Raw genomic sequence first — 15307 nt, forward strand, 5'->3', positions numbered from 1 at the left:
CGCTGCCCCAGCGCGCACTGACTGACACCCCTCCGACCCCAGTTCGGCCCCTCAGGCGGTGGCGGTTACCATCGCGCCCCACGCGCTGCCAGGGGCAGACGCCCCACGTCCTGAGGCGCCGAGTCCCTGCGCGCCCGAAAAGCCTCTCCTCGCACCCACCAGCGGGAGCCCGACCCCCCTCTCCCCCCGTCCCCCACAACACTCGCCCTCCGGCACCGCCCCCATCTTGAGCGACCCCACCCCGCAGGCCCCGCCTCTTCCCCGCGAGGGCCCACCCAAGGGCGGGCAGCCCGGCGCGTGCGCAGACGCGCAGTAAACAGGCGCCGCCGCTCCTCCCCCTTACGCCGTTTGCGTGGCCGCCTCCGCGCAGGGCCGCGCGAGCGCCGGCGGCGGCGGCGGTTGCGCAGTGGCGCTACATCCGGGCACTGGGGCAGGATGAATGCTCCTTTCCAAGATGGCGGCGGAGGGAGGAGGGAAGGAGATGAACGAGATTAAGACCCAGTTCACCACCCGGGAGGGGCTGTACAAGCTGCTGAGCCACTCGGAGTACAGCCGGCCTAACCGGGTGCCCTTCAACTCGCAGGGCTCCAACCCGGTCCGCGTTTCCTTCGTCAACGTCAACGACCAGAGCGGCAACGGGGACCGGCTCTGCTTCAATGTGGGCCGGGAGCTCTACTTCTACATCTACAAGGGGGTCCGCAAGGTACCGGGGCTCGGCCGCTGGGCTGGGGGGGGAGTGGCGGGGGCTCCGCGGCGCCCGCCCGCCCGCCGAGGGTCCGCCGGCTGCCGGTGGAGTGTGGGAGCCCCGCCGCGGGGGGCTGCGCCGTGGGCGGGGGGCAGAGGCCGGGCCGCCTCTCCTTCGGCCCCCCACCGGCGGCCTTGGGTCTGGCAGCTTCTCGGTTGCGGCCCGGTCGTGGCTGGGACTTCAGCCGCTCTCCCGATTAACTGGCCTGTGGGGTAGCGGTTAGGGGAGGGGGAGCGTAGGCCTGGGCTGGAGGGCTGTGTGAGGGGACCGGCGCTGGCTCAGTACTAGTGGGCTACGTCAAATACGGTATCGCCGACGGTAGGTGTCTGGGGGTTGGCCCTGTGGAGGGAGGCGATTGCTTGGGCCCTCCTTGGCGTGCAGGAACGAGGGTTGGCTTTCCATTGGCAAGGCAACCCTGGGCCTTCTTCACCTGCTGGTTCAGGTCTGAGTTTGCTGGGCACTAATGCCTGCCGTGATTATGGTGCTGTCAAATCCCTCCTTCCAGGATCTTTCTAGCTTTGATTGAATGGCTACAGTATTCACTGTAATTTTAGGCCTTTATCGTGACTTTGAAGTGTGGACTGATTTTAGGATTGTTTCTAAATGGGAGCAGTGCACTGAGCTGAGGTTTAAATGTCAGATAATTAACACAGAGAAAGTTGCTTTTACAGGAAAGAACCATTGATGCACTTGAGAGAGACTCTTTGCCTGTCATTATTTGATGCAGGACTAACAGTTCATGTGTTTGATCTCTTGGGTCACCGTATTTATGAACAAACCCTTTCTACTTGTTTTTTAAGGCCCTTGATTTTATGGGATTTAGAGAAGCATTCAGAATTTGTCATGCTAAGTGAACGTGTGTCACCCCTAATATATGTAAACACAGATATAATGATTGTCAGCTTTCTATTTTATGTTTCAAAAAGTGGGTGTTCATTATCTTACATACTTGGGACTCAGCTGCCATAACGTGTGTACCTTGAAATCTTCCTGCTCTGAGTCTACCATTCAGCATGGGATGATGGCACAGAGAACTAGTGACGTATGTAAGGCTGTGCAGGAAGCTTGTAGATAAGCAACGAATTATACCTGAATCTACTATGTCCTAAGCTAGTGCCCATATCATTCTTCCTCTGTATAAAATGTAAGCACCAACTGGAGAATAAAGCCTGTGTGGTTATCTGTTGACTGTGACTTAACAGATCTGATATGTCCTGTATAATTACATGGAAAAGTGTGCTTATGGATTTTAGTTTCACCCTTTAATGAATTTTAATAATCTAGTTATGTTTTAAATAATACTTGGACAATAGTTTCTTTAAGCATGTGATGAGTATTTTGTGTCAAACAGTATTTGCTATTTATAAGCAGTTGCTGTCTTTACTATTTACAAGGTGTTGCGGGCGGCAATATATCTGAAAATCTGTATTGTAAATTATTACCATGTTTGGATTCTGATATCTTATGTTTGTTTTTTCCATACAAAGTAACTGCAGAGTTTTTTCACATAGATTACAGAGCAGGCCTTTATGTAGTTTAGTAATGGCACATGTGATTCTTGCAAGTTGTCTTAGTCATCTCTTGCCACACTTCTGAAAAAATAAAAATGTAAAGCCTGGAACTTCATTGAAAATAGGGAACTGAATAACTTTTTCAAATTATAAAAATCACTTTGAGCTGAGTACTTTACATTTTTTTTAGATGCTAAAAGCTGCTGGTGTGATACACAGTAATGAGAAAATTTTAGTTTGTCAGATTGTTAAATTGTGAGCTTTGAGACGTACCTGTTACGGTGTTAAATACTTTTTTCTCTGAGTAGTGTAAAACATACGCATTGTTAGAACAGAATTCATTTCAATGACCTTTAACAGTGTTAGCAATTTAGAATACACTGTATATTCTATACGTATAATACATTAACTTCAGTAAAGTGAATCTAGAGAAAGAGCTGAAATAGATTGAAACACACTTAAGGAAAATGCTTTACATGAGAATGGGGAAGATAGTCTGTCTTGAACTTGTAATACTTGCTGCTTTGGAATTTATTTTGAAACTGTTCAGTTGGAAGTCATTGTTTTGTCTATGTACAAAGTTGACATAAGAACAGGCTGACAGTCTTTCAACTGATTATTTGAGCTTTTCAGAATCAACAGTTATATCTTGCGGCTATCATAAAAGCGAGAGCACTGTTGTTACCTAAACTGACACTATGTAATTCTGCCTTAACTGAACAAACTATCAAACTCTGCCTGCCTTCCTGTTCTTGGGGGCAGGAGGGGGAGAGGGACTTTATCTGTTGACCAAACTATTTGTGATCCTCTGCATATTACAGATGCTGATAACTTCATTTCTAACTGTTAGTTCATAATTATCCAAGTATCCCTTTAAAAAAATTACCTAATTACTTTAAGACTATAATTTTCATTTTAGCTAAGTAATATTAGAATACTAGAGTATGAGTTGAATTTAGTGAAGCTTTGCTATATGTATATATCAGGTAGCTATGATTTTGTCTTTTTTTAAGGTCTGCTTCTGTTCTTGCTAGGAAAATGCTATATTTTTACTAAAATGAGTGAAAGAGCCACCAGGACTTTATTTTAAGTAACCCTGTCTGGTAGATACTGAGATAATTCTTGCATTGGTAATCCACTGCAGATCAGTACACATCACGTAAGAGTCATACTTAAGCCATGAATGACACTTAAGAGTAAATAATGTGATACTGAGTCAAAGATACCACTTGAAAGGATATTTCTTGAAATCAATGATGCTTTCTTCTTTTAGTTTCCCTTAAATCCTAAATACATTGCATCTGCTATATCTAGTTTGTAAGTCATCTTTTTACGTAGGCTGCTAATCTATGTGTTCTGTTTAGGATATTTAACCTATATAAAGAAAAAAATGTTTCCAGGGATGTTTCTTTAACCTTGATCCTTCTTCCAAGAAACTTGGTTGAAAAGTTACGTCTAGTGTCCAGGACAGTGATGTGGAGATTGGAGTACTAATAGACAATAATAGTTTGGTAGAGAGGCAAGAGAGAGTTTTGGACAGCATTTCAAGCTGCCTTTAGAGACTTTTTGAAGGAAAAAGGTATTTTCTCCCAACTTTGTTCTTCACATCTTTAAAAAGGAAGCTGAGTTTTTACTGTTTTATGTTTCCATGTTACCATTAAACTTTACCATTACCATGAAACATGTTACCATGTTTCCATGTTTTCTATGTCATAGAAAGCACATTAATTGTGAGCCAGTGCATTGTTGTTTTTATAATGAAACTTATGCAGCTCTCTTTGTGTTAATAAGGCAACGCAGGCTTCCAGAAAACTGCTGCTTTCTGATTTGGATCCACTGAAAAAAGAAATGAACCTATAGTTTAGTAAGGAGAAATAAAACTGTGATGGAATGAGATGTGGTTGCTTTACTTATGTAAGTATATAATTATTCTCAACTGCACTGAGTGTCAGTGGGCTTTCCCTTTCAGTCTTCCTTAACTTTGGCTTTAAGGTTAGATGTGTACAGTGATCTCTTGTTAAATAGAAGGGGTAAATTTTCATGAACTCAACTGATCTAGTGACAGCTGAAAATGATGGTCTAGCAGTATTAGTATCCTCTTGGCAGTGCACTCCTATCTCCTTGCTATCTTTGGCAGTGCTCAACCTCTGGTTGAGCTAGTTCAGCTTGCTAAACCAGCAGCAAAGTACTTGCAGTTTTTCTGGGCAGATTTTCTCTTGATTTGGTGAGTTGAACTGTCTCATCTTGGGGTCAGATATTAGCAGGCACAGTGAGAGCAAAGAAAGGGGTGGTGGTACGGGGCGGGGAAGGAACAAAGCTACCCCCTTCAGTGGCCTGGGCAGTCAGATCAGATCCACTGCCTTACGAGACCTCTCCTGAATAAAGCCTTTACTTTAGCCTTAAGTCAGATTCAGAGTGATCTGTTTTTGGGGGATTGTTGACTTAATTTTGATTAAGAGAGTTAAAGGTGTTAAAGGAAGCCTTTTCTATTATTTTAGGCATTTGCTTCTTCATGGAGTAGGCTTCTAAGGTAATAGTTCAAAAATTATTGCTCAAACAGTGATGCATTAATGCTTTGGATGGGTTGCCTTTTCCTGCAGCCCCAATCAGGAGTGAGGGATTACTTGATTCTTGCTTATGAGGCAGTCTTGGGGTACTTAAATATGGTTTGTGGCTAGCAAAATGATTTATTAGTTGATTCATTAGGCTAGAAAAGGAGAGAGCTATCTCTTCTTCCTTGCCTTAGGAATGATTGACAAGACAAGGCTTTCTAGATTGCTGCTGACATTAACTATCAAATCTGTTTTCCTTTCTACTAGGAAGCTAGTGTATTTTCCTTTAAGAAATTGTGTGTATGATAATGTATTATTCTCTGTATGTTGTAAAGGTTTCTGGGCAAGTTAGTCTGCAACTGTCACTGCAATACAGTCATATACAGGTACGTATTAGCCATAGTGTTGCATGGTGCACAGTCTTAGTTTTTATGTAACATATTGGGAGGTTACGAAATTTGAATGTGTAGTTTAGCTTATTATGTTATGTTAAACTTTTTGCATTGTATTTAAATTCTGGCTATCTACTGTCTTTGTTAACGTATGACAGACTTTCCTAACATTGGTTGTTTCTTTTTTTGGAACCTCTTTCTCACAAAAAGAGGCTTTGTCTTTAGTTCTACTTTTTACCTGCAGCTACCTAAAGCAGCAGTCTGTCAATAACTAGAATATTATAGTATGTTGTAATGCTGTTGGAGTAGAAACATATGTAGGTGGCAGAGGCATGGAGGGCAGAATCTCTTGACTGTCTTTTTAACCTTATGTTGAGCAAGTGGCTTAGAAGTAATTATATTTGTACTAAGATGAAAGTGATTTCGTATCTCAACTTCTTTAATTAAGAGTTAGCATACTGGCAGTCCCTGGTTATCAGTAAAAATACTGACGACGTGTAGGATTCCTTCCTTTGCAGTTCTATAAATTACCTTTTTTATGTCTGGCTTGATACTGGAGTCTTTGTTGTCCAGTTGAGAAGTGTTATCCTTGGTGGTGACTTTCATTCTATAGACTGTTTCTCTAGGATCTTGTCAAAACGACAGAATGATAATGGGTGGCATTTGTCATTGTGCTTAATAAATTGCTCTGGGAAGAGCAGTATGAGAGAGTTCTGGGTTGGAAGCTGGAATCTGTAGAGAAAAAGATCAAATTTTCTCAAGAAGTGGTGGGAAGGTGAGTTTGTATTACTGTATACTTAGAGATCACTAAGCTGTGTCAGGCCTTCAAAAAAGGCGTGTGTTTTAATAGCATATATGAGCTGTAAAAATGCTGAGATTTGTAAGGATCTTTGAAGATACACTTGCTCTGAAGCAAAGGGAAGTATACCTACATCTTTGTGACCAGTTCTTAAACTTGCAGTAACAAGAATTCCACAAAAAAAAAAAAAAAAGTTATTCCTAAATAACTTGTTTTGGTGCTCAGTTTTTTTTCCTCCCCCCCTGCCCCAATATCTAGCTAAACTTCTTGTTCAATGAAAAAGAAAAACCAACCCAAACCCCAGGCCGAATGCTGTTATTTACTGTGGACATAGAGAACAGTTGACCGTTGCTTTGGCTTTTACATATTTGAAAACTTGTTAATTTTTCCTCTCATTTTTCCTAAGGTAAATAAATGTAGTTCTTTTAACCTTTCTTCTCAGATCATGACTTCCAAATGTTTGGTTGCTCTCTTCTGTATTGGCTTCTGTTAGCTTGCATTTGTGGTACCTAAACTAGATATAGTACTTCCACTGTGCCTTCAGTGCAGAGTAAGCGAGAATTATTGCCTGCTGTGTCTGTCTTCTAATATTCTCACTAACATATTGAATAATATTGACATTTTTGAATCATTCTCATAGTGTTGACTGACTTGGATTGTTTCTTACCATATTGCTGTTTTTCTCCATTTTTATCCATGTTTTGATTTTTCTTGTTGTTGTTGTTTATAAATGCCACGTAGCATTTTCATTGAATTTTGTTCTATTAAGTTTATTAGAGAGTGTTTTTATTTCCAATTCTGTGCTGCATACTGCAAAAAATCCTTCCAATCTTGATGTCATTCACAAATTTGATGTGTACTCTCTTCCATTAAGGAAAGTATCTCATAGAACTTAAACAATGCGTTGCATTTGCTGCTGACCTTTTTCTCTAGTCCAGTTATTTTTTTCAGAAGACAATGAGATTCGTTTGGTGCTTGCTTTTGGCAACTTTACTTTGTGTGCTTTTTTCCCCCCTTTGTCTAGGTGCTTACAGTCTGATTTGTTTGTGGTTTTCATACCAAAGAAAGTATGGTATATTACTGGTAATATACATATTATATTACTACTATGACTGTCGAATTCTACTACAAAGTGTTCTGCATTTAAAATTTTATTTGTACCAGAATGAAACATCACTTTTGTTGTCAAAGAGATGACAGATTGCTGGTGTACCACAGTATAGACAGCAGACCTTTTCTCAAAGGTATCTGGTGCTGTCCTGCAACTGGGAAGATACCCTTTTTCTGTGCTGGAGGAATTTGTGTAGTCCACATTTCTTGGGTGTGCTGGATGTGACGCTCTCTAAATCTATTTCATTTCTCTTCAAAAGGGTGTTGTAGATTTCTTTTTTTCAAGAAATCCATTAATTTCCTGCTGAGTTTTTTCTTCTCTATCTTGTAGATAGTAGTTTTTATGTTGGGACTGTATTTGCCAGTCCTGTGGAGGGAGGTCTTGTGGCTAGATCAGTAGTACTTTACCTGTTGATCTGTGCTTGTGAAGGTATTTGAAAGTCTCTTGGGAATTTGTTTCAAGTGTTTAATGGATGGATATACTTACCACCTTGAGTTTTATGATGGAGATAGATGTTTCCTTTCTTAATTCTAGCTAGGCTGTACTAAGGACCGACAGGACGTTACCAAATGTTCCTGTAGAGTTTTCTGCAGGGTGGGTTTTTTTGGTGATCCCTTTCTTTCAATGATGCTTCTGAAGGAAATAGTGAAGAGCTAGTGTAGATTACAGAAGTATAGGTAGATTTAAGTGTTTAACTTTGTTGTGAGGCTTATATAGAGCAACTAGGACTGGCTTGAGTAAGAGGAAAGACTAAAAAGCTGCTTTAAAGACTAAATGGCTGCTTTAAAATGTCACTGTTACACTCTTAAATGTTTCTTGCTGTGGAAGAGAATGAAATATCTGCACTTGATGAAGCTTGCAAGATGATTATTATCTGGGGGCTACTTCTGAGTTGTAGATAGCAGCATTAGTCTGTAGTGCTTTTACTTCTAGTCTGTGCTTTAAGCCTATATCACAACTGTTTGACTTCAGTAAGCTATTGCAGTATATCCTCTGAAGGATTGCTCTCAGAGGTAATAGTTCATTTATCTGTAGCTGCCTGTTTGGCTGGCATGTTTGAGAGTGAATACTAGGCTATGCTGGCCAAATCCCCAAATTGATATGCAGTATTTCATAGGCACTGAATTTTTGTGTGTGTGGTTGCTTGTTTGGTGTTTGGTGGCTGTTTTTTTTTTTTTTCCACTGCAGGTATAATTTGGTGGGGTTGTTTGTTTCGTATTGAAGTTTAATTATAGTAATATTGCACTCACATGAATTCAGTTGGGGGGATTTAAATTAGTGTAAAACCATTAATTGTGGCACTTACTGTTTTGCAAATTGACAAAATTTTAGTCATAATGCTTCACAGATGCGAATAATGGTCATGTGTAACAAACACTTCTGTGTCTGTAGTGAGTTTTGTGGGCCAGCTTTGTCAGAATATTTACAAAAATGTTGTGCTATGTGCTTAAATTACAAGGAGTTTGCAGTATGCTTTGACATCTGACAGTCTGCAAAACAGTTAAGTAGTTAACTGTTAATGGTTAAATGTACATTGAAGGTGCCTCAAACTCTAATTAAATGTTGCCTAGACCCATCTCTGACAGGACTGCAAGCCATAATTGTCTTGTTTGGCATTCTAGAATCAAATTTAAGACCCTAATTTGAAGTATTATTGTAGTTCTCTGGCTAAAGGGAACCATCTGAAATACTTTCTTTTGAAGGACTTGTATCCAAAGGCCACTTGCTGTCCAGTTGTCATGACTATGAGTTGACACACTTGGACAAATTACTATTTGGAAACAGTGCCATTTAGCACCAATAGTGCCTAATAATGCCATTGTCCTCTTAGAAAGCTTAAGGAAGCTAAACAGTAATGTTAAATGTGCCATACTGTAAGTTAAAGTAATAATATTCTGTTGAGTCCTTCCCAGAAATTGAGTATTTTTCCTTCATTACCTCACACCACTTTTAAGTCCAAATGTATATATGCAGTCCATCTTCTAGCATCTATATCCCTCCCATTTCTTGCCCCCTGTGACTTAAAATAAAGCAGCTGCTTTTGCTTGTTCCGGCTTCTGTTCAGCAGACTGTTGGTAGACTAGATGTAGCCCTGTAGTTTTTGTGGGCAGGACCACCAGCCGCTACAAGTCTTGAAGTCTTTCCAGTGGCAGTGTCATAACTTGCATTGGGATTTTTCTCTTGCATTATTCAGTAAAGCTGTTCATGATGGAATAATAGATCTCTGATAGATACTTTCTGCAGATTGATTTTAGGTTTGGTTTACCAACTATAATTCGTCTTTAATTTCATGAGTTAATCATAAGGTTCTCATGTGGCTGTAATGGTCAAAGAAATAATGCTTATAATTTTTTAAAATTATTTTTTATTTTTAACTCTGTGTGGGTTTGGAAGGTGGCTGTATTAAGCAGTGCTTTGTTTAATAATGCCTAACTTTTGTACACCTAGAGAATGTGAAGTGCTGTATTAGACTAAATGCTAGTCTAAGCAAAAACTTTAACTTAAAAATGCCCTGGAGTAGTGAGAAAACTTTAGATGTTATGAACAAACTTCATTATCCCAAGGCTCCTAGGAATAAAAAAAAGTAATTCTTCTTATCTTACAGGAAGTTTACATACATTTTATCAGGAAAGTGATACTACATAAAACTTTGAGAGGACTCCGGTTTATGGCTTTAATGCTTCCTTTCAACTAAAGAAGGGAGCAGTGACAACAGGAGACTGAATGGATGGCAATATATATTGAAACTATCTGTTAAAAATCCACAAGTCTGGTGAGCTAAACTATTGGAACTATGCCTTAAGGACACTTGAGCCTGCACAGTCACAAGGATAACTCAGTAAATCTGAGTAACATAAATGTCTTCTCTTACTGACTTACAAATGTAACCATAACAAATATGTAATCCTACAAGTCATAGTCCTGTCATATTTTAACTATGGCACTTTATTTCTGAGGATTTTTTTTTTTTGTCACAGTTCTTGTAACTAAGACTTTTACAAAAGTTGTGCAGGTTTTCTTTAGATTTGAGGTGGATGTTGGAACATGACCCTGATACAAGTTTAAAGCTATCATTAAAATGAAATTTTGGCAGTTGTTGTATTTTTCTTGTTGTCTTGACTTTTCTGGTTTTCTATTAGTTACTGTCCTCAGTATTATAGAAAAATAGTTATGCAATGATTTATTTTTTGTATCATGTTCATAAGATTTTAAATTATAGTTTAGATGTTTGGATTTGCATAATTTAGTGGTCTGAAATACTACCTCTAAAATCAACTTTAATACTGTATTGTGAAGCCATAGATAGAGGCTTAGTCTCCATTTTCCTTCAGATTTCCACCTTTCCTACTAGGATCTATATAGCAAACAGTTTGATTTATTTTTCAGACTTCCTTTTTAAATGAAAGTATTTCTAGAGCTTTTTTTGTTTGTTTATTTGGTTTGTGGTTTGGTGTTTTTTGGTTTTTGTTTTTTTTTTCCTTTTTAAGAGGAGAGTGGGCCAGAGACCTTCAGTAGCTACCTGCTTGCACTTACGGTGTCAAGAGGATCTGTCTTTAAAAAATAATTTATGAAGGCAGGAATAGTAGCATGGTTAAGCAATACCACTTTTGAAGTTTGATACCACGTATACTGCCGAATGCAGTATTTCTTAACCTGTCTTATAGCCCATCATGCATGTGTCAGTATGTATCAGTTCAAATTACTATTCTATTGCTTATAAATAACCAAAGAATTTTTTTTTTTTTTAAAGTGTGCCTGTTCAGTGTGGTGTATTGATCCAAGAGGAGTTTTTTGCCAAATAAGACCTTCAGAAATACAGAGCGGGGCTTGTAAAAGAAAGATGCATGGGTTGACTAGGGAATAATTGCTGTTTAACAGCATTAGCTATGTATCTCAACAGGTGACTTCTAGCAAAATGTTGCCATTACTTCAGAATGTGAACTTACGCTCTGTCCCCTCTAAAGGAAAACTGTCCAGTTATGTTCACATCAGTTTAAAACATGGGGATGGCCTGCCTTTCTCGCCTTCAGCAGTGAAACTATTGTCCCTTGTACAGAATAAATTAGGGCTTTGTGTCATGTAGTCAGCAAACACCTGCAAAGTTTTAAGATGCTGTCCTAGATGGAAGTTTCCAACCTTCTAACAGTGTTGGCAGAATAGACTCTGTGCCAGTGAAGTGACTGTTCAAGTGTAGTTCTGTGTTTTAGCCACAATGCAGCCTCTATAAATGCACTAGACTGAACTGGGATGGTTAAGCGTGGGCACACGTTAGCACTTTTGAATCGGAGAGATGGGGCAAACAACTGCTCTGAACAACTCAAATAGATGCCCAGATGAAGCTGCCTTTAGTGATGCTCAAGATGATTCATACTTTTCCTCATTGCTAAGAGTAACAAAGTGCTTGTTGTCAATTAAGTTACTGCAGCAGTCTAGAGGCAGCTTGCTTAGCGCTCTAACTCGTATGTTGCACTGTAGCAGCCTGCATGTCTGTTCCTTCTGAGCAATAGGTAACCCCTTTTGCAAAAAAGTATTGGGCTGGCATTGATCTAGTGGATCTGTGTATTGTTTTTTGTTAGTCCTAAATTGATAGAGCCTTTGCTTGTATGTAAGAGAGCCAAAGAGGAATGCTAGTAAGATCAGTGCTCAGAGAAGTCCAGTCTTATGATGCTAGAAAATGCTTTTCCTGTGCTTTCTCTTCAGTCATTTGGGATCCCTTTCTTCATTTGTAGCACCTCTGATTAGTAGATGTCTTGCAGCTGTGGCACTTCAGCACAAGTTGATATAAAGGAGAATTTAGATTTGGACAGTCTGTTGATGTCAGTGCTGGTTAAAGGTATGATTATTTTTGACAGCAGAAATCCCTAGCATGCATAGTATTAGTATGCCCATATCAACGGGAGGAATGATTTAATAGCTGGGCTGTGTTCTGTCAGTAGCCTGTGTTCAGTTCTGCACCCTCATACAGGCTTCTGTTAGGACCTTTAGCAAAATGCTTGAGATGTGGGCAGTTACTCAGTGGCCAGCACTACTGTCTGGAAGAAGATCAGTAGGTGACAATAGCGAAGTCTGGTCACTCCCTCCTACTCTTGAGACAAAAATCAGCCTGAGGAAGAAGACAATGTTACATGACCATTTTGGTACATTAAACACTTTTAGCCTTTTAGTGGTAATTTTTGAAGAAAGTCATTAATAACAGGCAAAAGGTTTTTTTTTCCCCACATAGTGTCTGTACCGGTTTACTGGCAGCACTTACTATTACTTGAAGTATCTTAATACTTTGCTTACTTTAAAATAAGGCTATTGGGAAAACTAGTGCTGAAATTGGGACCATGCTGCCTTTTGCTCTAGAACTTCTGAAGCAGGATTCTGGTTTGCAGACTAAGTGGTATCCTAGAACTTGTATGTATGGGATTGTGGGAAGTCTGAGTTCACTGCAGTGTGTCTGTGTTAGGGATTTGGTCCTGGATATTTGTTTTCTAGTAGCCTGTGCTCCTATTCTTGTTCTGTAACACTTTTTGTCTAGTTGGGTTGGGTTGTTATGAAATGTCTTCAGCCCCAGAAGGAAGATGCATTGCAAATTAACAACTTCAGGACAAGAGTTAAGGCAAATATGTTATGTCATCTGTCTGTTACTAAATACGACCACAAAAAGCATAAACCAATGAGCATCATTCTGGTTTTGGAGCATAGGTTATACATTTGGTTGATAATTTATTCACATAACTTCTGTAGGACTGTTCTGGGGCTCTTAGAATAACAACCAGTTACATCTTATTTTTACTACAAAAGTAATTAGGGCTTTGTTCTAGTAATATCTTGTTAATGTGCTGCAACATGATGGAGTTATGGGCTTAATAAAAACACTGTATCAAAAACGTCTGGCATTCCTGTAGGGCTCGCAAAATCCAACAGTAGCCAGAAAAGACATAATTCTGACTTGCTGGACAGATATTACTGTGGTGTATTTGACTTTTATTGAGCTTTGTAATAAAAAAATATAAATTAACAATTAACTGCTACAGTGAAGTAAGTTTCTATAGCAACAAGGCAATGCAGGGTACAATTACTCCAATTACTCAGACTGCTTTTCTGTAACAGATAATTTTTTTTCTTACAAGCAGTGAATTTACACTGTTGGACTGAAATGTTGTTTTGTTATAGCAACGGATGATCCCGAGCTCCCTTGCTGCTGCTTTTTTTTTTTTTTTTTTTTTTTTTTTCCCTCCTGAAGAAATAACTTTTCCTGTTACGTGCTGAAAAGGGGATGGGGGAAACTTTCAAAGATAAATACCAGGGTGGTAGACTGGTGGAAACTCAACCTACTACTTCTTGACTGTGTGTTACTTAGTATAATGGAGCTATACTAGATATGTTGTTATGCAGTATGAATTTATAGTTCACTTCTACCTGTTGACAAGTCTACATGAAACTGAACTTGCTCTAATTTAATAATAATGATCATACAGTAGCTTGCAAATTTCAAGTAAATCAATAGTCTGAATGCTGATTCCCTGAATCAGTCCGGCTTTGGGTTATTTGTTCTTTTTATGTTTAAAGTCTCTGTATATTTTCTTTGTTTCAATACTTCTGAATACCCTCAAAGAGAGGAATGTTCTATTTTAAGCTTCAGTGTTAAAATTGGAAAAGATTAGGGTATTGTCAAGGAACTGCAGGTGTTGGGGTTTTTTTTGCCATAAAACACACTTGTAAAGCCAACTTTTGAGTGTTACTGTATTTTGATCTTTTTTAAAGTTGGAAGAAATGACATTTGAACAACTTCAGTGATGAAGTTACAGCAGCCTTAGTGTTTCAACAGGGAATTTAATTTTGTGTGATGTATTTTAAGGATACTTTGGATGTCTGATCTCTTGAAAGAAGAAACAAAAGCAGCAGTTCTGTCTCTGGCAAGCTGTATATGCAGTCAACCTCAAAGGATGCTATTGATAGGTGTGCATGTATTGTTAAAGTGCATTTTTCTGATATCGTAACAAAACCAATACCAATGTTTCAGAGAAGAAAAAAGTAAGATTCAAAACTAAAGTGAAAGTAGTGGCTTTGAAGGTGTGACCGACTAGAACACTAGTCCTACAGGTCAGGTAACTTTTTTGTGTGTGCATGGGGAGGAGATGAACAACTGGGAGGTGACAATGTCATTAAGTCATGCAATGTTTCCAGTTTGTTCCATGTTTTGGGGGCCATCTAAAAGCAGTCTAATTTCAATGAGTGTCACCTTTAGCAAGTATAATTTTCTAACTAGTTTTGTTTACAGAGCTGAGCCAATTCAGTTTCCCACTGAAAGTAACTTACTAACTGTTCAATAAGTATTGCAACTGAGCCTGTGACCTGAATGAAAATAGTTGCTGAATTGTGCCAGAATGTGTGGTTTACTTGGAATCCATTTGATATTTACATACCTATTTTTCCTTAATTTAATTTGTTTCTTACATCTAGTATATGTATCTTATCTTTGTTCAGCTCATCTGAATCATGCCTCATTCAGCATTAAAAACAGGTGAGAAAGGACTGATTGTAAGTGTAGGCAACAGTGCGACTATTAAAGGGTCCACTAGAGGATAAGGAGCAAGGAGATCAGAAAGATAACTATTACTGTTTTACTTTAGAGCTATGAATCTGTTATAGCTTACTAGATTGTAACTATTGAGAAAGGAGTTACAGTTAACTAAGCATAAATCTTAAGTGAACCTTGCTGAACTTAATTATGAAGTGTAGTTAAGAGGTAATTGTTACAGTACACTTAATTTTCTCAGTTCCTCAAAAGTGAAGAGACTAAAATGTGTGCTTCAGTGCATTCCAACCTTTACAGAAGGTGATACATTCTTTACATGGCATCTTACAGTCCATAAGTAGTAGTGCAGCATGAACTTTATTCAGTGTCTGCGAATATTTGGTACGCTCTCTACTATTCTGAAATCAGTTGCTTTTTAATTCACTGTATTCCTAACAGTGAAAACTTCTGCTAAAAACCCTTTGACTGCCTGTGACTCCAGTAACAGGCAGGTATTTTCTTAAGGCTTATCCTTGATTGTGTTTAGGTAGAGAAAAACATGCAGGAGTGCTACTCAACACACACCTCATGCCAACAACAACAAACCCCCCCCGCCCCAAACCTGAGAATTCTCAACTGCTTCAAGTTACTTTCAGTGTAAGCTTTTGAAATTTCGAGGTAGTAGACTTC

The 15307-nt window shown here is 39.2% G+C and overlaps 1 protein-coding gene across 11 annotated transcripts in view; it reads left to right on the top strand.

Moving 5' to 3' along the window:
• The first annotated feature begins 348 nt into the window (after positions 1 to 348).
• The window catches only part of WDR20 (WD repeat domain 20), a 49328-nt gene continuing 34369 nt past the window's right edge, over positions 349 to 15307 (top strand). For 6 of the 11 annotated variants that reach the window (XR_008234576.1, XM_052783205.1, XM_052783208.1 and 3 more), the window contains exon 1: positions 353 to 703. Coding sequence is in view for 8 of the 11 variants with exons in the window: in XM_052783205.1 (XP_052639165.1) it covers positions 440 to 703 (264 nt within the window). In the remaining 3 variants the exon portion in view is untranslated. Of the gene's footprint in view, positions 704 to 4047; positions 4171 to 5143; positions 5171 to 15307 lie in introns of those variants that run through there. The other 5 variants (XR_008234575.1, XM_052783203.1, XM_052783204.1 and 2 more) reach the window with 3 other exon arrangements.

Source organism: Harpia harpyja, chromosome 3 (assembly GCF_026419915.1).
Source record: "Harpia harpyja isolate bHarHar1 chromosome 3, bHarHar1 primary haplotype, whole genome shotgun sequence".
NCBI classification, from domain to species: domain Eukaryota; kingdom Metazoa; phylum Chordata; class Aves; order Accipitriformes; family Accipitridae; genus Harpia; species Harpia harpyja.